The sequence below is a fragment of the Copadichromis virginalis genome, linkage group LG18 (assembly GCF_057382275.1).
Source record: "Copadichromis virginalis isolate Kocher_CV1m ecotype Utaka linkage group LG18, C_Virginalis_male_GT1.1, whole genome shotgun sequence".
In the NCBI taxonomy this organism is placed as follows: Eukaryota; Metazoa; Chordata; class Actinopteri; order Cichliformes; family Cichlidae; genus Copadichromis; species Copadichromis virginalis.
Window position 1 is genome coordinate 1,936,122 of NC_140635.1, and position 25,230 is coordinate 1,961,351.

General features: G+C 49.8%; 2 protein-coding genes across 7 annotated transcripts in view; both read left to right on the forward strand.

Moving 5' to 3' along the window:
- The window catches only part of rasal2 (RAS protein activator like 2), a 60,185-nt gene extending 41,298 nt beyond the window's left edge, over positions 1-18,887 (forward strand). For 3 of the 6 annotated variants that reach the window (XM_085440178.1, XM_085440181.1, XM_085440182.1), the window contains 14 exons: positions 342-454; positions 5,645-5,798; positions 6,169-6,267; positions 6,448-7,002; positions 7,412-7,556; positions 8,893-9,037; positions 11,299-11,538; positions 11,615-11,816; positions 12,573-12,772; positions 13,108-14,056; positions 14,135-14,269; positions 14,355-14,557; positions 17,156-17,243; positions 18,623-18,887. In XM_085440178.1, the coding sequence (XP_085296304.1) occupies positions 342-454; positions 5,645-5,798; positions 6,169-6,267; positions 6,448-7,002; positions 7,412-7,556; positions 8,893-9,037; positions 11,299-11,538; positions 11,615-11,816; positions 12,573-12,772; positions 13,108-14,056; positions 14,135-14,269; positions 14,355-14,557; positions 17,156-17,243; positions 18,623-18,790 (3,396 nt within the window). In that variant the 3' untranslated portion in view covers positions 18,791-18,887. Of the gene's footprint in view, positions 1-341; positions 455-5,644; positions 5,799-6,168; positions 6,268-6,447; positions 7,003-7,411; positions 7,557-8,892; positions 9,038-11,298; positions 11,539-11,614; positions 11,817-12,572; positions 12,773-13,107; positions 14,057-14,134; positions 14,270-14,354; positions 14,558-17,155; positions 17,244-17,371; positions 17,403-18,622 lie in introns of all 6 variants that reach the window. The other 3 variants (XM_085440179.1, XM_085440180.1, XM_085440183.1) reach the window with 3 other exon arrangements.
- A 1,410-nt stretch (positions 18,888-20,297) lies between these two features.
- Positions 20,298-25,205, forward strand: LOC146686883 (uncharacterized). The gene is made up of 2 exons (XM_085440208.1): positions 20,298-20,577; positions 22,811-25,205. Exons 1-2 carry the CDS (start codon positions 20,397-20,399, stop codon positions 24,802-24,804), a joined length of 2,175 nt encoding a protein of 724 aa, XP_085296334.1. The 5' UTR covers positions 20,298-20,396; the 3' UTR covers positions 24,805-25,205.
- Positions 25,206-25,230: the final 25 nt, after the last annotated feature.

Sequence of the window (25,230 nt, forward strand, 5' to 3'; positions counted from 1 at the left end):
GAGAAGTGTTTCTGTGAAGGACCTCGCTGGCTCAGAGCGGAGCTTTGTGTGAGCCACAGCAGCATCGCTCACAGCGAGGCTCTTGTGACAGAAACAGGATGGAAAAAGGACGTGTGAGACGCTGTTGAGAGATCTGAGAGTTTTTAGGGTGGATCAGTAGAAACAGGAGCTGCTTTTATTCTTGGAAGGCGGTTTGAGGTTACAGTCGAATATCTGAAGCGATTACTCACCGATCCAACGCTCATGAAAGTCCACGTTAACGTGTCTTTGTGAAGATCAGTGCTGCTCTCGTGAAAATCACCATCTGTGACTGATTCTGACCTTTGCTGTTTCTCCTTCAGGGGTTTTTCAGTAAACGTCTTAAAGGCTCCATCAAAAGGACGAGGAGTCAGACCAAACTGGACAGAAACACCAGCTTCAGACTGCCCTCCATCCGGCCCGCCGATGCCGACAGGTAACACCTCCAGAGCTCGAGCTGTTCTTCAGCTGTTCTTCGCTCAGATTTGAGTCTTTTACTCCATTAAATCTAAACATAAACACACTCCAGCCTTGGTGCAGACGGGATGTCTGTGCACAGTCCTTCCTCCGCCTGCAGCCTGATGATCTCCACCCGCAGGCGACGCTGTCAGGCCTCCTGTTGCGTGTTCGGGGTCCACCTCGGGCTCTCTGCTGGTTCTGCAGGGTCCAGATGGACGGTTCAGACCCCCCTGCTAGAAACAGGACAGCCTGGCCTGGAACAGGCACTGAGGTCCTGCACAGTGTGTTTCCACGTCTGTTCAGTTTAATTTCATTATTTAGGACAGTGCATGTTAATGAACATAAATGTAAACAAATTACATGAATTTACGGACAAATGTTCCTAAAATTCAGAATTTATAAACGTAAACTGATCATATGAACACAGACGAGCCAGGCTGAGTGCTTTTACCCCTGATATGAGCAAACAGCATCACGTCTGCCTTTCACGTGGGGGTCTGTGGGGGCGACTCACTTCTGAGCCTCTAGTGGACTTTGGAGGAACTGCAGGTTTGCTCAGGCCTGGGGGGTCGACTGAGTCGGTCTCTAACAGCGTTTGTTATGAAGGAGGAAACTGGCTCCATAAGAGGTCTGCTGGGAATCGTGATGTGACGGTTTCCTTCGGTCTCGGCGAGCTGGTGATGGTTTGATTGGTTTGTTAGAGAGAGCTTCTGACTGTGGGCCGGGTCAGAGTCGCGGACGCGTCGGTTTGAGTGAATCTGCAGTTCGTTCATGCTCAGTGACGCTGAGCAGCAGACTCTGATATTGCAGCTCATTTCCTGCTCTGGCTGCTGCTTCTGGTCGCTCTGCGTTTCCTCCAGTAATGACGCCCGGCGTCCTTCTGTCACATGTGACAACTCTGTGCGGCAGACAGAGGGCGGGTCGGAGAATATGCAGCAGGTCTCTCCTCCTGCCGATGGTGGAGGTTGTGGGCTTTCCCTCTTTCCATTAACCCGCCCAGCCTTCCCAGCACTGCCTGGAGGTGGTTTTACTGGAATCTGCTGCACTCTGCAGAGGTTTGGTGGGTTTGTAAGATAACGTTTCCTCCTGAGATCTTTTCCCTGGAAAACTTCCAGGTATGACTCTGTTTTCCTGTTAAATCATTTTTAAAGTCGTGAATGACTCGTTTCCTGTCTGAGCTCTGATCCATGTGTGTCACCAAGAAAATATGTCATTCAAAAACGTCCTTTAACAAAAATGTTTTTCGTTTCCTCGGCGATTTTGATGATAGTAAACAAAGATATTTGACACAACAGCAGTCGGACGGTTTGTACAGCTGTAAAGACTCGACACCAACCATCACCTACAAGCAGCACTTGGTGACAGTGAGGAGAAGAAGCCCCTTTAAGCAGGAGCAGGCTCAGAGACGGGCTGCCGTCCACCACGCCCTCACACGCTGTGGTAGCACTTCCTCTCACTTCCTGTCTGCTTTTTTTAAGCGACAGTTTAACCAGTCCAAGATTATTTTTTCTTTGAGGGAAAATAATCAGATTTAATCCGAGCATTACAGCATTTATCACCATGGTTACTGCGTCCTGACTTATTAAGACAATCGGCACTGTTAGAGTCAGCATCGAGGTGAGTGTGTTTCCTTATATGGAGAAATGGGGGCGTGGCAGATTTCAGACCGCAGCGATTAACCTGATTCACCAACATGAGAACAAACATGGTCGGCGTGCGCGTGTCATGACAGGAAACTGTGAGTGAGGAATTAATCCAGATGCAGGTCTCCTCCTGGATTCATGCAGGTGTGGGAGGAGCTTCAAGCCTGAGCGAGGTTTAACGGCCAACAGGAAGTGTGTGACACCAGGAAGTGTTTGCTGAACCTCTGCACAACATCTGTCCCAGCCTCTGTGTGCGTGGTGCTGATGCTGAGTGCAGCTTTATAACCGACAGAGTGACAGCCAGCTGGACATCAGGATAATGCTGCACACTCACACACACACACACACACACACACACACACACACACACACACACTCACACACACACACACACACACTCACACTCACACACACACACAGCCTCGCTCTCAGTCAGCTCTGAGCTCTGACTCCTGATGGATGGTTCGTCCTCTCTCCTCCGCAGAGCTCGGATAGCTCAGCTCTCCAAATCGCTCCGATTCAGGTAGGACTGCACTCGCGCGTGTGAGATGAAAACGGTGCGTTGTGATTGGTTGACTGACTCCTGCTGTCTTTGGACGGGAGTCTCCGGGTTTGTGGGCGATGGAGAAGCGCTGACAGACGTCTCAGATGAAGTTTGAGGTTGAGCTGAGCCGCAGGGAGCCGCACCGCGAGCTCCGGTGTTATCTGAGCGCAGCGGCTGAAGTCGAGCTCGTTACGGAGCAGAGTTAATGTCCTGTGGTGCCGCAGAACCCACGCGACGGGTCGACAGCCAAAAATAAATCTGCGAGCAGCCTCAGAACCGTGAAGGTGACCCGGTCTGCCGAGCGCGGCCTCGTTGCTGTTTGCTGCGCTTCAATAATGTTGCTACGGGAGCCCCGAGGAGCCAATACTGTACACAGAGAGGTGCACTGTGGGAAAAACTTTTAAGAAAACTCTGGATTTCTGTGTCTCCTGGTCTCACACCAGAAGATGTTCTGAGCTCTCGACTTCAGCGAACTGAAAACTTCCTCTGATTCACCCAGCTGTGCCCTTCATCATCATCATCATCACAGGAATTACCATAGACAGAGATGGGGTGTGTGTGTGTGTGTGTGTGTGTGTGTGTGTGTGTGTGTGTGTGTGTGTGTGTGTGTGTGCGCGCTTAGACCTGTAAGTGCTTCCTCCCCGTCTTCCTCTGGCAGCAGAGTGGATCAGGTTTCTGTCCTAATGCAGGAGACCAGCCCTTCCTGTGTGTGTGTGTGTGTGTGTGTGTGTGTGTGTGTGTGTGTGTGTGTGTGTGTGTGTTTACACTCTGCTGACACTCAAAGAAGCAGTCAGGTTGTGTGTTTTATGACTGTCTCTTTTATTTGGTGAAACATGGCTTACTGTGTTTCACCGATGGAGCGTTGCGGCTGCAGGTCACATGACCAGGCAGGTCTTAGCAAACGTCTTCTAACCGGAGCGCTCGATTCCTCTGCTCGTGTTTGAACTCGCGCTGAAACTGCAGGTTTTTGGATCTAAAGCAGGTCGTGAGCGTGAAAAGTTTCCCACTCCTGGGTTTGTGTTGATGGGTGCCAGCTTCTGCACATGCTCAGTAGTGGTTTAGTTTTAAAATTGTAATACCACAGGCGACCACCAGGGGAAATTAGTCTCGAGGCTAGGAGCTGCCTTCAAGGTTAATTAATGCATCCACAGTCTGAAGCTTCGAGCTGCAGGGATTTCCAGATAAGGAGTTTTTTCCTTTAATCATCCTGACGCACACCTGATCAGAAATCAGCTGACGGGACAGGAAGTCAACCCCACAGACTGTATACAAATGATGCGTGTGCTCACACGTTGGTTTCTGCACTGTGTCGGCATCTTGATGAAGTCCTGCTGTAAAGCTGGATTTTAACAGGCCGGTGTATAAGACCTGACTCACTGCTGGAGCCTCTAGTGGACGTCAGAGGAACTGCAGGTTTGAGTGAAACTTGGCGAACTGCTGACCTACAGATAGATCTGAGGTTATTTGTCGTACACCTGAATTCAGTGAAAGCGTGACGATGCTTTAAAATGAGTGAAGAGCTTCTTCTGGTTGGTGCTTTGTGGACGGAGAGTCAAATGTCTCGGATTAGTCAAATGCACAGCGATGCTTCCAGCTGAGCGTCGCTGTTGGTTTGTGACCAGCCTTGATCAGGATGGCAGATGATGAAGCTCGTGCATCGCTCGGTGTTTAACCTTCAGTCTCAGCTTTAATAAAAGCAGTTTTTTTAATCACGAGGCCGACAATGATGGAATCTAACGGTCAGAGCGTTTAATTCAGCATCATGATGTCACAGCATCACTGCTGATCTCAGGCTGGTAATCCGGGTTTATGTAACTCATCTGACACAGCGGGAGGATTACACACACACACACACACACACACACGTTTCCATCACATTGATTAGTTTCCTTCTGGTTTAACCTGGACGTCTGCACAGGAAACCGTGATGATTCACTTCACGCTGTTGTTTTTGTTGCTCTCAGTGTGACTCTGCAGAAAGAGCTGCGTCGTCACTGCATCAGCAGAGAAAGTGCACAAACACACTCAGTGAATTCGAAATGACCCCTGATCTCATGCAGAGCAGTGAACGCTTACACAACACGCTGTGGTCTGCAGATGCTCCACGGACGGGTCTCCATCTCATGATCCAATCAGAGGAAACTCTGGTGTCATAACCGTGTGTGTGTGTGTGTGTGTGTGTGTGCGTGCACATGTGTGGGAGGGGGCTACGAACCAGCCGACCCTTCGATGAGCTTCGGGGAAACATTTGGAAACCAGCGCTGGATAAACACGGGGGAAGTGAAACCACCTGAAACAGGAGCTTCTCAGAGACGCAGGTTCAGATTTTATCTGCAGAAAACTTTGTTTGAGGCTCAAATAAAAAGCAGAAGTTGTGGTGTGGCTGATGTGAGCGGGTCCAGCCGGTCGGAGCATTAAAGGTAAAAGCAGCTTCACCAGTTTCTGTTTAAAAATCAGCTCTGAACTGCAAAAGCGCCGTCGGCGCCGTCACGTGACCGTGAAGCCTCGCTGCAGAGTTTATTCTGATTTATTGGAGCTGTATTGAATGATTCAATATTCTTCTGCTGCTCGTAGCGCTGCAGCTCTTCCTCGTTATTGCGTCCTCTGAGACGCTCCTCGCTGCGTCACACTCGCTGCCAAGCGCCGGCTGTCCCAGCGGGGGCCGCTGCCACGGTTACGGTCCCGCAGGCAGGATGCGATTGGCCGTCTCAGGATTTGTTTACCGGCTGCTGGACTGTGTGGGTGAAGCGCGGCGGCGGCGGTGACCAGAGCTGCTGCGCGTCTGCCGGAGGGTCGAGGTGGGAGGGATGCTCTGGGGCCCCCCCCTCTCCTGGCTCTGTGGTTGTTTTTCGTAGGTGCTCTCGGCTCGGGTGGAGTTTGGTGAAGCCGGTGGCGCCGCTTACCGGGCTCAGCGGCGCCCCCTGTGGTTTAAACTCGCCCTAACATCCGTTTACCTTTCCATCTCCTTCCTGTCTTCCAGATCTCGCGTGCTTCCCAAGCTGAAGGAGTCGAGCTCCCATGAGTCTTTGCTGAGCCCGGGCAGCGCGGTGGAGGCTCTGGACCTGAGCATGGAGGAGGACGTGTTCATCAAGCCTCTGCACAGCAGCATCCTGGGACAGGAGTTCTGCTTCGAGGTGAAGCACGGCGAAACGTCTGAGCTGAGCTTCAGTTAAAGCTGATGATTAACAGCAGAAAGATTTTCTAATTAATTGTTGTTTGTGTTGGAGGGCAGCGTTCGTTTTTACTGACGCTCGTGAAGTGGATCCACGCTGCTCGTTGTGACTGATGTAGCTCCACTTTCACGTCACAAAACTGATAAACGATGAGTTTGATCAGGTCCTTTCAGCGCTGTAGAATAAATAAAGACGGATATAGAAAAGAGCAGATATGTTTTGTGTCCCGGTCTTGTTACCTTTGGATGTTTTAGCAGGTACCTGTAAGTAGTCGTGTCACTTTGCACCCCTGGTTGTTTCGATGACCCTCCCTCTCTGTCTCACCTGTCAGGTGACGTACTCAGGCGGCAGCAAGTGTTTCAGCTGCACGTCGGCCTCAGAGAGAGACAAGTGGATGGAGAACCTGAGGAGGACGATTCAGCCCAACAAGGTGAGACGAGCTCTAACTAGAGTTTGTTCAGTTCAACGCCGACTTCCTGTCCTGCTGCACCCATGAAATATTTACTTCTGCTGTAACGCCTCTAGTGGCCATCAGAGGAACTGCAGTTGCAGTCCGTTAGTTTGTGCTGTCACAAAATCAGTTTAACAAACGGTGTCTTTGCGTTCGCAGGACAACTGCCGGCGCGCCGAGAACCTGCTGCGACTCTGGATCATCGAAGCCAAAGACCTGCCGCCTAAGAAGAAATATTTCTGCGAGCTGTGTCTGGACGACGTCCTGTACGCCCGGACCACCAGCAAGACCCGCCACGACAGCCTGTTCTGGGGCGAGTACTTTGACTTCTCCAGCCTGCCCGGCGTGCACAGCATCACCGTGCACATCTACCGCGACGTGGACAAGAAGAAGAAAAAGGACAAGAACAACTACGTGGGCCTGGTCAACATCCCGGTGGCGAGCGTGACGGGCCGGCAGTTCGTGGAGAAGTGGTACCCGGTGAGCACGCCCACCACCAGCAAGGGCAAAGGCGGCGGGCCGTCGATCCGCATCAAGTCGCGCTTCCAGACCATCTCCATCCTGCCCATGGAGCAGTACAAGGAGTTCGCCGAGTTCGTCACCAACAACTACACCATGCTGTGCTCGGTGCTCGAGCCCGTCATCAGCGTGAAGAACAAGGAGGAGATGGCGTGCGCGCTGGTCCACATCCTGCAGAGCACGGGCAGGGCAAAGGTCAGAATCAGCCACGCTGACGTTTGACTTCCTGTTAGCTAAACATGTCGGCCCAGAGGTTTAAACTGCAGGTAGCGCTCGCTCTGGACCCGCCTTCACACGGGTTCCTGAATATCAGCATAACAGCAGAAAATCGGACCCAAATACGACGGCGTTTCCATAAATGCTCGCTGCCGGAGGATTCCCATCCTCGATGATTCCAGTGAATCCGTGCAGATTCAGTAAAAGCCCAAAATGATCCATAAAGCACGTTTACTCCATAACTCCATTAACATTAACCAGAGTTGGTCAGTGAAGCTCATGTCATGGATCACAGAGGAGGCGTGCAGCGTTTGTAAATGCACCAATGTTGTAAGTGAGCCGATTAACTATGATGGCGCCCTCTTCATCTCCGCCTCTTCTTCCTCAGGACTTCCTGACAGACCTGGTGATGTCAGAGGTGGATCGATGCGCCGACCACGACGTCCTGATCTTCAGGGAGAACACGCTGGCCACCAAGGCCATCGAGGAGTATCTGAAGCTGGTGGGACAGAAATACCTGCACGACGCGCTGGGTGAGCCTCGCACACACCTGTAACCTGCCGTCTGGTGGGCGGAGTCACCTTGTTTATCCTGTGAATTTTTAAACTGTTATTGGATCCAGAGGTTTACAATTAAGAAAACAAAATATCCAAATCTAGTCTCAGAGAGGTCTTAAAAATGATAATCAGCTGTATTGATAATTGGCAGTTAAATAATTAATTAGCATCTAATCAATGAATCAGAGTTATGAGCAGCGCCGAGCCGCTGACTAACCGTGCAGTTTCACACAGTTTTTGTACTCTTGGATTCGTACGATGTCATAGAGATGAGGTATCCTTTTATAGTAATCTCAGAAGCCACGCCCACCCGCCGTTTCTGAAAGTTGGTTTAAAGGAGGAGGAGCTAAAGCTGCTTGTTTCAGACAGGATAAACTGAGGAGCTGTACAGAGTCCTGGTGTCAGATAAAGGAGGATTATTATGAACTGTGAGTCATGCAAAGCTGCTCCACAGAGCAGACGCCACCTCGCCGGCAAAGCTGACGCCACGAAAAAGAAAAAAACACATGAAGAAGAAAGTCGGTGAAGATTTTGTCAGCAGACTGAGTTTTTAAATTATTTTTAATTATGTGTTTGCTCTGCTGCATCATCCTCATCCTCCTCCGGCTGATTCTGCTCTGCTGTGAAGAGACGCTGTAAATAGTCGAGGCCGTGACAGCAGAAGGCCCGCTGAGACCGCCGCCATTACAAACCAATAAAGCTTCTTCAAACTGTTACTGAGAGACGCTTCAAAGACACGAGCAGCGTCACCCTCGTTAAAATATTTATAGCTTCATGTCTGGAAATAGAAATAAGTTCCTGCCTCCTCGGCAGGTTTCATCGATTAAAGGCGTTTGACTGTCACAGCGACTTTTTATTGTCGTATTTTCAGCTCATCAAATTTTCAGCTCGCCGAGTCGTGTCATCGCGCTGTGTCGCCCGTTAAACAGTCATCAGGTTCAGAGGGCGACTCATTAAAGATTAACAGGGATGGAAGCTGTAAATACAGAGTTTCTCTGCTGACAGTGAAGGCATCACTCTTAATGAGAGAGCCAGAAAGGTGAAACCAGTCGCTCCAGTTCATATTTAAATTCATACTGGTTTGGACCTGGCTGCGTTTCACTCTGAAACAGCATGTGTGACAGGTGGCTCCTCAACACAGGTGCTCAGATAAGATAATGTGCTCAGACGTGCTGTGACTCGTGAAACGTTAAGAGTATGAAGGGAAGACGTGTCCAGTAAATTCAGCCGCCTCCTAAAAAACTGTTTCCTGTGTGGTTTGATTCGCCCGGTCGTCAGTTTGTCTTCATGCCTCGTCCGTCTGTGTCTGCAGGCGAGTTCATTAAAGCTCTGTACGAGTCGGACGAGAACTGCGAGGTGGACCCGAGCCGATGCTCCACCGGAGACCTGGCCGAACATCAGAGCAACCTGAAGATGTGCTGCGAGCTGGCCTTCTGCAAGATTATCAACTCCTACTGGTACGACTGGGTCCCAGCAGCTGAGGGTGTTTGAGAGGAGTCTTCAAACTTCTCTCAAACACCCCCTAAAGAGCTTGGCTTGGTATGAAAACAATGGCAGGGCTACAGACCAAAGCTAAAAGTAATATCACGTTAGAGGGGTTTACCTCTGACAAACGTCTGGCATCAGTCTCAACAGTTTTTACCTGCGTTTTGAGAACTTTGACTGTTCTAGGCAGACCGGCACCATCACTCCCCCATCATGTTGTATTGATGGGGGGGTAGCTAATCTCTTCAGACACACTAAGAGTAAGAGTCCTGGACCTGACAGCGTCTGTGGACAGGTGCTGAGAACTTGTGCAGATCAGCTGAGTGGGATTTTCACCTTCTCTTCTCACTTTCTTCAGAGCTACAGACGGTGCCTCAGCTTTGGAAACATGCTGTCATTGTTCCTGCTGCTGAGGGCAGTTCTGCTAAGGCACTGAATGATGTTAGGCCTGTGGCTCTGACTTCTTTAGTGATGAAGACATTTGAGAAGATAATTAAGAAGAAGATTTTAATGCATGTTGAACACCATCTTGACCCCGTCCAGTTCGCCTGTAGAGCAGGGAGAGGTGTGGAGGACGCTGCTGTCACACTCCTGCATCTTGTATAAGCATCTTGAGGCCCCCCACACCCACGCAAGATTATTATTTGACTTTTCATCTGCATTTAATACAATTCAACCCTCTTACTTGCTGACAGGCTTTAAAATCATTTTAAACTAGTGTGGTCGGCTGGGTGACAGACTGTCTGTGTGAGGGTGAATCATGTGTTTCCTGATGTGCTCTCCTGCTCTGCTGCATCACCCCAGCGTGCTGCCTCCTTCTGTTCATTCTGTACACGAGTGAGTGTCGCAGCAGTTTCACAAACAGACACATCCTGAAGTTTGCTGACGACACAGTGATCGACAGTCTTCTAGTGGGGGCGAGTCAGGCCGTGGACAGGTTGTAGATGATGTTGTGGATTGGTGTGATGAGTCCTTCCTGTCACTTAATGTGTCAAAAACTAAAGACATGATTATAGATTTTAGGAAGTCCTCTTATAGCTCATCACCCTCCATCATTAAACCCGCTGATATTGGGATCGTTGAGAGTTATAAATATCTGTCTGTGGTACTTGATCATAAACTGTTTTGAATCTCATGCTGATGCCACTAAAAAAGTTCAACAACGACGGTTCTTTTTAAGGAAAATGAGATCTTTTAATGTCTCATCTCATCTGTTGTCTTTGTTTTATAGAAGTTTTATAGAATCTGTGACGTCCTTTTGTATCGCTGCCTGGTTTGGTAACCTGACGGTGAAGAATAAGAATCGGTCGGGACTTCTGGTAAAAACTGCTAGCAAAATTTCAGGGCGCAGATGGACTTTGGCCACTTACAATAGAAACGTGCTTAGAAAGGCTCATTCTGCTGTTAGTTGTTCACAGTGAGTTTGAGCTGTTGCCTTCCAGAGTATCTGAGAGGAAGACCAGACGACTGCAGCTCTGCTTCATCTCTGCTGCATCTTGTCTCATTAAAGGCAAATAACCATTATTTATTTACCTCTAATTTTATTTACGCGTGCGTGCGTGCGTGCGCGTGCGTGCGTGCGTGTGCGTGTGCGTGCGTGCGTGTGTGAGGACATTTAAAAAGACAAAAGAAGCAGAGCAGGAGTAACTGTGTTACTAACGTGACAGCATCAGGGATCAGATAAAACCAGCAGAGCTCAGTGAAGGTCGTCTACCGTTAACCTCTGCCCCCTGCTGCCACCGGGAGGCCTGTTTGTTCCTCTGAGCTGACCTTTGACCTGTGAGTTTAATCAGGGTCACAGCAGGTTAACATGGTGATTGGATGAAACGGCAGCAAAGTGTTACAGGAAGTTGTGAGGTGGCGTCTGATGTTTGAGCTCTGCTACTGAAAATGAGCGAATTAAAAGCGTTTGAAGGTGAGATGTTTCCTGTTTGTCCAATGAGCAGCCAGACGACGGCGCTCCGGCTTTGATGGAGACGTTTTATGTTTTCTGGGGTAAATTAAAGTCGTCCTCCTTCAGATGCTCGATGGCCGTTCGGTCTGACCGTGAAGCTGTCGCTGGGATCGGTTTGAGTCTCAGAGACAGGAAGTTGGGATCCGTGTGTGTTGGCGTAAACGACGTTATCCTGCTCGCTGAGGCGTATTAAAAGCCTTCAGCGTGTGGCGGGAAGCAGCAGCTACCTGATCCTTCCTTCCTGCTCTGAGTGCTGTCGGCTCCTTCCCGTCTCCGCAGCGTGTTTCCTCGTGAGCTGAAGGAAGTGTTCGCCTCGTGGAAGCAGCAGTGCGTCGCCCGCGGTCACCAGCAGGACATCAGCAAGCGCCTCATCAGCGCCTCGCTCTTCCTGCGCTTCCTCTGCCCCGCCATCATGTCGCCCTCGCTCTTCAACCTCATGCAGGAGTATCCCGACGACCGAACGTCCCGCACGCTCACGCTCATCGCCAAAGTCATCCAGAATCTCGCCAACTTCACCAAGTGAGTATCTGCAGGTCAGCGGCGCCGCCGGGGTTGTTCTGAAAAAACGAAATCTCACTTTGCGTTTCCTCCAAAGGTTTGGAAACAAGGAGGAGTACATGGCCTTCATGAACGACTTCCTGGAGCACGAATGGGCGGGGATGATGCGTTTCCTGTCGGAGATTTCCAACCCGGAGACGCTGACCAACACGCCGGGGTTCGAGGGCTACATCGACCTCGGCCGCGAGCTGTCCGTCCTGCACGCCCTCCTGTGGGAGGTCGTCTCTCAGCTCGACAAGGTACAGACACACGAACCACCAAGACAGTGTGTGTGTGTGCGTGTGCGTGCGCGTGTGTGTGCGTGTGTGTGTGGTGAACACTGACTCACACACAGCTCAGGTGCTGCAGACTCAGCAGGCGTCCCTGTGACGCTCAGAAACATTAAAACACTTACAGGATGTTGACCTGATGCTGAGCGAGTCGAAGTGTTCCTCTAAGTTTTTTGAGCAGTTATTAAAGCAACATGTTGCAAACTGCACGATGCTGGACCGAAAACAGCCCGACCAGGCCGGTAGCAGCCACGGGCGGCGTCCTCACAGGACACCCTGACCCCACTGGATGACATCACTGTGTGCAGAATGTGTCTATCAGCTGATCGCTGAGTGGTGTGTTCGATGTGACATGTTTGACTTCATCTAACCACATTAACGCTGCGTGGCTGAACATCACAGCATGGCCTGAACTGCTCCTCCCCCACCCTCCAGCTCACCCTCCAGCTCACCCTCCAGCTCACCCTCCACTCCCCCCCTGCCTCACCCGTCTCAGCATGGCTCTGCTGTGTCGGTTCTGGTTCTGTTCAGTAGAAGCATGTCGTTCTAGTTGTTTTCGTTCTCATTAAGTTTCCCTCATGTTTTTTCCTCCCCCCCCCCCCTCTTTCTGTTCACTTCCTGTCTGTTATGTGCTTCCCCACCACCACCACCACCACCACCGCATCTTGGTGCTTCCATTCAAACCATCCACGAACAAACACACAAACGCACACACGGCGACCACAGGGTGAAAATTCCTTCCTGCAGGCCACCATAGCGAAGCTGGGCCCGCTGCCGAGGATTCTGGGAGATATCACTCGCTGCCTGGCCGCTCCAACGCCCGTCCAGCAGCAGCTGCGACGCTTCCAGGACCACAGCTCCGCCCACAACATCAGCGGCAGCCTGTCGTCGGGATTGCAACGAATCTTTGAGGACCCCAGTGACAGGTAACCAATCAGCAGACAGATCAGGTGTTTAACAGGTTTCTGGTGTCTTCACCACAAAGATTCATCAAACCCGCTTCTGTGCAACACTTCCTGTTCCTGACATGCATGAATGTTTAAATAGGTGCACAGCTGTTTCAAACAAGCTTAGCTTCATAAGACATTTCTGAAATATGTCAGAAGAGATGAGATTTGCAGAAGATGGAGGTATAAAGGGGAGTCACCAGAGACAATGCTGTTGGTGTGATTATCAGAGACCCCAGAATCGATCCCTGAGGAACGATCAGTCAGAAAAGTTTCATTTTCTCTAACTGCTGTTCACGTCTCACTTCCTGCAGCCGCAGCGAGGTTCGCAGTCTGCAGACACCAGTTCGGGGTCAGCGCCCCCTGTTGCCTCAGCAGCATCCCTCCAACCACACCAGCTTCTCCGACCAGGAGGAGCGCGACACGCTGCTGCCCAACGGTCGCAGCATCTCTCTGGTTGACCTGCAGGACGCTCAGAGCCTCCACGGCCACGCGGGGCCCCCGCCACACCACGAGGCCCCGCCCCGTCTCAGCAGGGTTGGCTCGCAGGCCTCCGTCGGACATGCCGTTGCCCCGGTTACCTACTCCCACTCCAACCCTCTCACACCTCAGCCGGCACCACACCAGGCCAAAGTCCCGCCCAGAGATGGACAGCCACAGAGCGCTCCGCAGGTGAGGCGGCCGCTGCACGCCTCCGTCAGTCAGCAGCGCAGCCTGCAGCCGCTCTCGTTCCAGAACCCCGTCTACCACCTAAGTAACCCCGCCCACAGCACGACAACACGCTCCGCCCACTCGCTGCGGCAGGACTCCAGCTCCGAGAACCTGAGCACCGAGAGCTCCCACAACAGCCACAGCAACTCTGACGACTTCGGCAGCCAGGTGGGGGGCAAAGGTCGCGCGCCGTCCAACAGCAGCCTGGACGAGGTGGGCAGCAGGCGGAGCACGCAGAGCGAGGACTGCTCTATGCCACGCCGCCATGCCCTGCAAGACCTCCCACCCGGCACCGCCACAGCGGTCGCCATCCCTCGTCAGAGCACAACAGCAGGCACCGCCCACATCATAAAGGTGGAGCAGCAGAGCAAAGGGGGCGGGGCAAGGACGCCACGGTCCGCTGCACACAGCGCCTCACTGCGCAGCAGCAGCAGCGCCAACACCGAGCCAACGCCCACCCCTGCCGCTGGCATCATCAACCGCCAACCGTCCACCTGCTCTGTGGAGAATGTGGCTCCGCCCCCAAAGAGCACCACCAAGCAGATGCCACAGGTACGACAGAAATCCGCCGAGTCTCAGACTTTTAGCGTTTCAGGTGCGTTTCTGATGATGTCACTGCTTTGTGTGCAGGTGGCGTCTCCAGTGGAGGCGGTGGCGGTGGCGATGTCTCCCGTGGAGAGGACGGCGGCATGGGTCCTAAACAACGGCCAGTACGAGGAGGAGGGAGGGGAGAGGAGCAGGGAGGAGGGCAGGAACACAGAGAAGGTAACAGGCACACCTGGGCTGCAGGCGAAGCCCATAAGGAAGTGACGAAGGCTCATATCTGTGAAACTGCTTCCTGTTTCCACAGTACGAGCTGGAGATCTCTCGGCTGAAGGAGCGCCTGCGCGTGTCCGGGCGGCGCCTCGAGGAGTACGAGCGGCGGCTGCTCGCTCAGGAGCAGCAGATGCAGAAGCTGCTGCACGAGTACAAAAACCGGCTGGAGGACAGCGAGGAGCGACTGAGGAGGCAGCAGGAGGAGAAGGACACCCAGATGAAGAGCATCATCTGCAGGTACGCACACACAGGTCACATGATGGAAGGGGCGGGGCTGATGTCACAGAAAATGGGCTTCAGGTGTTCAGGAGGAGTTTAAGTAAATCAAACCAGGGTCGTGTCCAAATTCATGGGCTGCATCCTCCTGAGGACCCGGCCTTCGCGGCCTACGTGGGCCGGGTCCTCAGAAGGTCGGGTCGGCCGGAAGTAAACGGCCGTGGAATTGGACGGTCCAGCCTTCAGATCGGCGTCGCCGCTGACTCGGTGGAGTTTAATAACCTCAGCCGTCTGCTCCTTGCTGTCTAAAACATACAGTGAGATGCAAACGTTTGGGCCGCCTTGTTCATAGTCATTATTTATAAATCGTCAGTTAAATACATCATAGAGGAGACGTACGCAGGGATATTTGAGAAGTGAAATGAAGTTTATTGGATTTACAGAAAGTGTGCAAGAATTGTTTTAACAAAATCAGGCAGGTGCATAAGTTTGGGCTCCACAAAAAAGAAATGAAATCAATATTTAGCAGATCCGCCTTTTGCAGAAACTCCAGCCTCTACACGCTTCCTGTGGGTCAGTGAGAGTCTGGATTGTGGTTGAAGGTATTTTGGACTGTTCCTCTTTACAGAACATCTCTCGTTCAGTCAGGTTTGATGGCTTCTGAGCATGGACACAGGTTTCAATAATACTCAGGTCTGGGCTGAGATGAACGTTCCAGGACGTTGTCCTTGTTCCTCTGCATGAAAGCTTTAGTGGATTTTGAGCAGGTCGTTGTCTCGTTGGAAGATCCAGCCCGGGCGCAGCTTCAGCTCTGTCACTGATTCCTGGACATTGGTCTCCAGAATCTGCTGATACTGAGTGGAAACCATGTGTCCCTGCACTGCCCCCACAGCGTGATGGAGCCACCACCACATTTTACTGGAGGCAGCAGGTGTGTTTCTGGGACTGCTGTGTTCTGTTTCCTCCGTGCATAACGCCCCGTGTTATGCCAAATAACTCAATGTTAGTTTCATCTGTCCACAGCAGCTTATTCCAGAATGAAGCTGGCTTGTCGAGATGAGATGAGATGAGATGAGATGAGATGAGATGAGATGAGATGGCCTTTATTTGTCAGTTGCAGGTCTTTTGCCCACAGCCGAGATGACAGACCTTGCCGACCGTACATACAATACAAACATCACATTGGGGAGACAGGTCAGGCCAGGTAGCGAGGAAAAAACAATGTGTAAGACAGAAGGGTAATACAGGAATGCACAGATATCAACACACCACAGCACAATAAACACAGACAGCAACATGGGGAAGAGTTCCAGTGTGGACATCTGATCTGGGACCGCTGCGATCTTCGACTGCGCCTGTCTGTTTCTCGGTCTGACACTCGAGCCTTAACTTGAGCTGAGCCTGTGGTCTTTGATTGCCTCAATATGTTCGTAACTGTGGAGACAGACGGCGTAACTCTCTGAGGCAGCTTTCTGTGTCCTTCCCACCATGATGACAGTTGTTCTGAGACCCCCGTGTTGCTACTCTTCAGAGGAAATTAAAAGAGGAGGGAAACTTTACGATTGACCCCCTTAAATTGGATTCACCTGTGTATGTAGGTCAGGGGTCACTGAGGTTACCAGGCCAATTTGAGTTCCAGTAATTAGTTCTGAAGGTTTTGGAATCAATGACATGACAACAGATTTCTGCACCTGCCTGATTTTGTTTAAACAATTCTTGCACACTTTCTGTAAATCCAATAAACTTCATTTCACTTCTGTGTGTCTCCTCTATGATATATTTAACCAACATTTTTTTATTGTAACAACTTATGCAGGAAAATAATGACTATTAACAAGGCTGCCCAAACCTTTGCATCCCTCTGTAACAGGACACTGGAGTAAACTCTCGACCGTCTCACACTTCTGTTTAATCAGTTTTCTGTTTGACGTTTATTCAGCTGTGTGAAAACCACCCGGGGCATTAATAAAGTTTTACTTTATCTAATCTAATAACTTTAATCTCAGCCAAACCGATTTACTCACAAACAAATAAAACCTTGAAAAAAGCCCAACAAGAACATGTTTAGGTTGTCTCAGGTACTTATATATTACGTTTAAGTAATAATAAGCCTAACCTAATTCTCGGCGGCTCCAGTGACCCTCCAGCGCTCGGTCAGCTCTCCAGCTGGTGGGAAACAGACGTCTCTGAAAACGTCGGAGCACCTCTGCAAATATGCGATGTCTTGATAAACCGAGCAGATATTTGATGTTTACACAGCTACAGTCTCGCCTGAAAATATGTTAAAAGTTTATTTTGTGACCCAGAAAGAGTAATAAGAGTAATATTAAAACTTAATAGCGGCCGCCATTGTTGGAAACTGGAATTGGCTGGGCTGCGCTATGAATTCTGGGATATGGTGGGTCACGAAGGACACACCTGACCCATCCTTCAAATTCGGGGAAAAGGAGGACGCGTGTGTCGGCCGCATTCGGAGGAATTTGGACAGCCTTCGGCGCATCGCTGTGACGTAATCGGCCTACAAATGCGGCCTCAGGAGGACGCAGCCCATGGATTTGGACACGACCCAGATGTTGATATTTAAGGTGATGATGATGATGATGTTCTGTACATTTGCAGACTGATGGCGGTGGAGGAGGAGCTACGGCGGGACCACGCAGAGATGCAGGCAGTGATCGAAGCCAAACAGAAGATCATCGACGCTCAGGTACAGACACACCTGTGGCACAGGTAATGGGTTTCAGAGGGAAGCAGCGATGCGTCGTGTTCAAGCAGCAGCTGTGACGGAAACTTTAAATCTTTTGAAACGTCTCACAGTCTCTCCACTGATTTCAGGTCAGTAACGGATGTGAAATAAACCAATCAGGCAAGTAACTGTAGCCCCGCCCCTTCCTCCACCGCCACTACCACCAACGCCACGCTGTGTGTTTTTTGTTTTTATGAATTTATTTTTAGGGGGGGAAAAAACACTGCCAACACACCTGACACCTGTTGAACCAGCCAATCAGAGCGCAGAGTTTCAGCATTGAGTTTATCAAGAGCTCAGGATTAGTGCAGCTGTCGGCGCCCCCTGGTGGGCGCCCCCCTCTGGTTCACGTGGGGATAAAAAACTGTCAATTTGACAAAAGAACGTTCACGAACAGCGTCCTTCCTTCAGTCACAGTAAATAAGAACATTTATTAATAATTAAATATTTTCACTCAGCTTCATCTTCAAAGTCGTTCTTGGGCCTCGGGGGCTCCTGTAGTTCAGCTGACGGCTGGTTCCAGCTGCTCTGTCGGCGTGTTGCGCTCTCGGCTGGTTTTGTTTAAGTTTGGCTGCAGACCCCACCTCCCCCTCCCCACACCACCTCCCACCCCCCTCCCTGTAAACCACCACAGCTTCTAGTTCACCCTTTCAAAATAAAGCGAGTCGTCAGCAGGCTCAGGAGACGGCGTTGGACTTTCACCTTTTTGTTTTTTCGCTGGTTTGAGCTTTTTTGGGCTGCTGTTTATATTTTCGGCTGCTGCCCTCAAACTTCCTGTGGTTGTTTTTGTTTTCACGTCGGGTCAAAACCACGTCGCCGCTTTTATTAAGCTGAACCGTTTTTAGATTTTGTGTGAGCTGGTCTTTTTTTCAACCTTTTTAAATCATTTAATGTTGCGTTAAGAGGCCAAATCGTCCTTTTAAATCTGCATCGTTTCGTCGGTCGCACAGGTTTTATTTGAACGTGTCCGATTAAAGATCTTTGTAGTAAACTTTGTGTCACTGAACATGTTTCACTGATAAATCCATTAGTGTTCAGAAAGCTGTTGAAATGTTTTCATTAAAGCCTGATTTGGATTCAGGTGATTTCAGGAGCTCAGGGTTAAGTCGTTTTTATTAAAAATCTTTTTTCTTTAGTTGTTTTTTATCCGTCACCTCGTTTAATCAGTATTTTAATAAAAGTTTCATTAAAGTTTCTTGGATTTAAGGGATGTTACTTTCTATTTTTCCTTGTGTGGTTTTGACCCGACTCTCCGATCAACACCAAACTGCTTTGTTGTTGTTGTTTACCTGTCGGTCTGACTTCCTGTCCCGCCCCCTTTCTCATCTTTATCCAATCAGGAGAAAAGGATCGGGTCCCTGGATGCGGCGAACTCACGGCTGATGGCGGCGCTGACGCAGGTGAAGGAGCGTTACAGCACGCCCAACCTTCGCAACGGCCTGTCGCCAAGCAACCCCACCAAGCTGTCAATCACTGAGAACGGAGAGTTCAAGAACAGCAGCTGCTGATTGGTCCTGCCCTGGGTGGGGTTTAAAGTATATAACTCCCTCGCCCACGAGATGAGCTGCAGACATCAAAGAGAGAATTTAAAGATATAGAATCTATAACACGAGTGTAAATACTGATGTTTGATCTGATGTACAGAGAGTGTGTGTGTGTGTGTGTGTGTGTGTGTGTGTGTGTGAGAGAGCGTGTGTGTGTGTGTGTGTGAGAGAGCGTGTGTGTGTGTGTGTGAGAGAGCGTGTGTGTGTGTGTGTGTGTGTGAGTGAGTGTGTGTGTGTGTGTCACAGAAGCACAGCGAGGAAGAAATAAACCAAAAACTGAAACGTTTTCTAATCGATTTTTTATGAATTCCTTTCGAAGCTTCTGTTTTCGTTTCTCGTAGCGTGGAGTTCCCGTTGTTCTTGTTTTTTACCTGACGAGTTGTTTTGGGTTTTAATTTATTCCCCCTCGTTCTCGTCCTGTTGCTGATCTACTGAACAGACTCCTGGAGGATCAGGGTCAAAGGTCACGCCTGTCTGCTGTCCCTATGTTGACAATAAAGTCTACCTGAAAGTTTGACTGTGGTCCGATTCCTGTTTGGCGTGCTCGTGTTTCTTTGATGCTCACGCTGCCGTCGCTTATTTCATGTTAATTTTGTTCTGAAGTGAAAACGAACATCGGTCCCACAGGTGAGCGCGCACCTGAGGAGGATCAGCGCCTCCTTTATACCATCGCCATTGGTATAAACTGCCGTCGGGCTCAGTTTGCGTTCGTGAGGCTGTTTGTGGTGGTCAGACTGCGAGTAATCCCAGATCTACTGCGGCTGTTTGTAGGAATGACGAAAATGGTCAAAGGTTCACCTGGACATGATGTAGCTGCAAACAGACGCTTCACCAAACATCAGCTGTGATTTAAGCCGCACCGTCATTAAGTTCAGTGAAATCGTTAAAAGCTCAAAACTACCCCAACAGGCGATGGCAGCGTTTAACTAAGTTTATCATGAAACTTTGAAAGAAGTCATTTTAAGGTGTCACAGTCTCGGGCAGAAGTTTAGGAGGCTGCTGTGTTTCCCACTGACACCAGTCTGGATGACATCATCAGCGAGTCATTTCTGACCAGGACATGATCTGTAACTGCTTCTTTCATCTGATCAACATCTCTAAAGTTAGAAACATCCTGTCTCAGAGTGACGCTGAAAAACTAGTTCATGCATTTGTTACTTCCAGGCTGGACGACGATTCATTATTATCAGGATCCCTGTTAAATCCAGAATTTAAAATCCTGCTCCTCACATACAAGGCCCTAAATAATCTTAATAACTTTATAGTACCATATCACTTTGCTCTCATTAAAACTGCTGAGCGTGAGGAGCGTGGAGCCAAAATATGAAACACACTAAAGGTAAAAAATTATCTCTCACTCTGGACTCTGTCACGTTTTATTCTGAAAGGGTTCCCTCTGCACCTCCGAGTTTACGTTGTTTACACTTTTATTGTGAAAGGCAGGAACTGGAAGAATCCCTTTTCGCACATGCGCAGAGCACACCGGGCTTTCCGGATGGACGGCGGAGTTAGCATTAGCTTTAGCTTCACTGAAGTTTAATCTCACGTTTTTCTCTCGGCTGCATCAAAAATGTCTTCCCTTCAACTTCCGGCTGAGTTTGTCACCGAGGCCGTGACTGCTGACGGAGGAGGAGGAGAAGCAGGAGGTGGCAGAGAGTTTGAACAACACACCGAGGAGGAGATGGACCGCGAGCGCAGGCGCAGACTGCTGGACATCACCTGGAAACTTGATAGGCAGCCGCACCGGACAGGTGAGCAAAACCGGAAACGATCAGAGAGACACTGGCTGTGTCCCAATTCAGGGTCTGCACGCTTGAAGTACGCATTTCAAGTGCGGTTACGTCACCGCCACGCAACGACGGCTGTCCCAATTCGAAGTGTACTTCAAATGCATACTCCAAATGCGCCGTCGATTTCCCCAAATATCACGCTTATCCCACAATTCATAGCGCGGCGGTGGGTGTGGATAATTTTGCCGCAAAATACGGCAGAAGGGAGCGGCCGAAGAGTGAACTGTCAAAAGTACTGAATATGACGTCACTTATTTATGTGCGAATGTGTAATAATTAAAGTCAGATATATATATCATAATAATCTGACAATACTATAATATTGTCAGATTATATTTACATTACCACAGTGAGATGACTTTAGTCTCATGAACAACATCAGCTAATTGTTATCTTTACTAACTAATCTTAGTAAAGATTACTAAGATAACTAATCTTAAATGACTGTTCAGCACAGACATGAAGCCCAACAATCATGTTTTACAGTCCTGTGGTCTCAGCCTCAGATACTCAACTAAAGTGATGTCATGACAAAAACGAATGACCAACAAAACATGTTTCTCCTTCATTTCTGTCAAACAAAGCTGTAACGTGTCTCGCGGTTAGTATCATGGTTGCTAGGCAACCTGAACAGCGCGACGAAGCGTATGCCGTCCCATTTCACAAGCCTCTCACTTCCGCACTTCTCGTACTTATAGTACGCACCGTACGTAGTGCACGTACTTCAAGCGTTCAGACCCTGAATTGGGACACAGCCGAAGAGAGAAAAGAAAGCGGGTGATCTGCGTCATAAAGGATTCTCCACAGGTGGGCTGTTAAATCTGAGCTCACCTGTTTAATGTTTCCGGTTCACCTGGCGGCAGCTGGGTCATAAAAGCCGATTCAGCTTTTACGCGGTTTGACGACCGTGTTTCGGCTCCTCGTGAAACCTTCAGCTCACTGAACGGGACATTTCCCTCCAGGACAGATCCACAGGAGCCATGTTTCTCTCTCCAGCTGTGAACATCTGTGTGACAGATCCACGAGCAGGAGTTGGTACCTGGCTGTTTGATTACAGAAGTGCATTGTGGGTAAACTGTGGTGGAAATTCTACAGTAAAATAAAAGTAATTTTTTCCGCATTAAATTCAGAAAAAGGGAGCGTGTGCAGGTAAACAGGTGTGTGTCATCAGCAGGGTGCACAGGCAGGAGCCAATCAGAGCTCGGTGTGACAGCGAGCCTTGCTGTCGTGGTCATTATGTGGACGTCCTGCGTCAGCTTTTGCGGCCATGCCTAAATGTTGCCATAGTTACTTTTAATTGGAAGCTCAGTATTGCTGCTGGATCAGCTGATGCTGTCCTCCAATCGTGGGCTGCCTTTGTTTAAACAACAGAATCCCTTCCAGGGGCGGAGCTGCTTGACACCTGGTTGCCAGTGATGGTGGTTAAATTCCCATACTTCCCAGTTCTGCTTCCACCAAAGAGTCACACGAACACTGTACAGCCAACAACAGCTGGATTTAGTCTGCCTCACTATTCAGTCCAGCTGTTCACTGTAAACGTCCTGCATTGGCTCAGGCTGCAGGTTTCCAGATGTTTTCTTCCTTAGAGACATGAATCAACAGGGTCACCTTCTAGCTTCCAGCTGTGCTCTCTTCACCGCTACAGTCTGCTGGTCCACCACTGAATGCACCTGAGGGTCTGCAGGGTTGGATCCAGACTCCCTGGAAGCATCTGTGGTGGACAGGAGAGCCTGTTCAGATCCACACGAGCACTTTTTGCGTCAAAGAGCAACTTGGGGTTTAGCATTTTCATGTAGACTGGATGACCTGCTCTACCTCCTGAGCTACAGGTGGGACTTTACCCAGCTGGTCTGCGTCTTCCTCGTGAGACCTTATCTCTCAAGCAGTGAGCTCTTCAGCTGCATTTCCAGCAGCAAATCAGACTTTTTGCTGCTGATTGTTGGACTTTGTCGCCTGTTGGAGTGACTCTGCTCATAATTTGGGTTGTGGGGACGGGGGGTGAAGGAGTCCTCTCTGGAGGTCTCAGGGTCGAGTAATGACCTCTAGCAGCCACTGTGATGGCTTGCAGAGTGTGAAGTAGTCCCACCTGAGGCCACGGTTGTGATGGACGGCGATGATGATGATTGTCTAAAGGGTTTTAATTTTTTTTTTACTGTCATCACATCTATAACATGTTTGTCTCTTTGTCCTTCAGACATTCGACAGGAGGAGGAAGAGCTCTGCAGCCAGGAGAGGAGCAGCAGTCTGGATCAGGAAGCGCGAGAGCTGCCACAGATCAAAGAGGAAGACGAGGAACTCTGCACCAATCAGGAGGAAGCAGAGACTGAACAGATGAAAGAGGAAGAGGAGGAGCTTTCCATCAATCGGGAGGAAGAACAGCTCATACTGGAGTCTCAACGTAACACTGACAGTAGCTCGAAGTCCGTGCAGCACAGCGTTTACGCAAAAGTGTTTAAGACAGTGTCGCAGACGAAAGACGAGCACACGAATAAAAAATCTCACGCCTGCGAAACGTGCGGAAAGACTTTTAGCAGTAACTTCCACCTGGTGACTCACATACGCACCCACACAGGTGAGAAGCCCTTTGCTTGTAAGACCTGCGGAAAACGTTTCAGCCGCAAGTTCGACGTGAAAGCTCACGCAAGAACCCACACGGGCGAAAAGCCGTACACGTGCGAGCTGTGCGGTCAGAGTTTTAGAAGAAACTATCGGCTGACAGTCCACATGAGAAGTCACACGGGCGAGAAGCCTTTTGCATGCGAATTTTGCCGCAAAAGTTTCAGCTGTAATTCTAATCTGAAAATCCACCTGAGAATCCACACAGGTGAGAAGCCTCACGTTTGTGAAACCTGCGGGAAAAGCTTCAATCGCAGCGGTCAGCTGAAGATCCACCTGAGAAACCACACAGGGGAGAAACCGTACTCCTGCAAGCTGTGTGGAAAATGTTTCAGCAGCAGCTCGTCACTGATAGGCCACATGAGAACCCACACAGGTGAGAAGCCTCACTGCTGCAACACCTGCGGGAAACGTTTCTGGCAAGCAGTGTCTCTGAAAATCCACACAAGGAGCCACACGGGCGAGAAACCGTATTCCTGCCAAACGTGTGGTAAAGGGTTCAGCAGCTGTGACTCGCTGACCGTCCACACCAGAACCCACACAGGTGAAAAACCTTACTCCTGCAACACCTGTGGAAAGAGATTTAGGCAGTCTTCGGGACTGAAGAGTCACATGAGAACTCACAAAGGTGAAAGGTTGTACTCGTGTGAGACGTGCGGGAAAAGCTTCACTAAGAACGTCAGCTTGCTCCTGCACAGGCGGACCCACAGAGACAAGAAGTCTTACACCTGCCCCACCTGTGAAGAAAGGTTCATCTGCCCTTTAGAGCTGGACAATCACATGAGAACTCACACAGGTAAAAAGCTTTATTTCTGCGAGACGTGCGGGAAATGTTTCACTCACAGCTCCACTTTGGCCGACCACATCAGAACGCACACAGGTGAGAAGCCGTACGCCTGTGAAACCTGCACCAGGCGCTTCAGTAGTCGCGCTTACCTGAAAGTCCACATGAGAACGCACACAGGCGAGAAACCGTTTTCCTGCAAAACGTGCGGAAAAGGTTTCAGAAGCTGTACTCACCTGATAGCCCACGTGAGAATCCACACAGGTGAGAAACCTTACACCTGTAAAGTGTGTGGGAAACGATTTAGCCGCTCGTCGGGACTGAAGAACCACATGATGACTCACACAGGTGAAAGCGCCTTTTCTTGTGAAACGTGTGGAAAAAATTTCTCTAGCTGTCCTCCTCTGATAGTCCACATGAGAACCCACACAGGTGAGAAGCCTTACTCCTGCGACACCTGTGGAAAAGAGTTCAGTAGCACCTCTCATCTGAAAAAACACATGATTGTGCACACAGGTGAGAAGCCGTATGCCTGTGATCTCTGCGGTAAAAGCTTCACTAGCAGCTCCTACCTGAAAGTCCACATGCGGAGCCACACAGGTGAGAAACCGTATTCCTGCAAAATGTGTGGGAAAGGTTTCAGCAGTAAGCCGCCGCTAATAGTTCACATGAGAACCCACACAGGTGAGAAGCCTTACACCTGCAATAGCTGCGGGGAAAGATTTACGTATGCGACGGTGTGGAAAAATCACATGAGAGCTCACGACTCTCACACGGCATCCTCTTAGGAGAGGAGCAGCTGAGGAAACATTTGAGGTCATCAGCAAACGGGAAGAATCGGCGCGGTTTCGACCAGGAGGGACTGACTTCAATCTGAAGTGACCAGCACTGACTGGTTCTTTCAGATTAAAGGACAAAACTTGAAGGTCAAGTAAGCTGGAGGCCGTGTTGGAGAACCTTATTCTTTGACCGCAGGCTGTAAAGGCTGATTTATGGGACTGAGTTTTGTTTTTATTCTGGTGTTCGATGTTTTCTCAATACACTGGATGAAATGCTTCATCATGGTTTCCATAAGTGTTTTGTACAGTTTGGAGTCAATGATGTGATTCATGGGCTTTATATATTATAAATGAAACAAAGAATGCAGCAGTGATGCAAAGCTTTCTATCAATAAAGACATTAATAAAAATGAACATCGTGTTAGTCATGCTTAC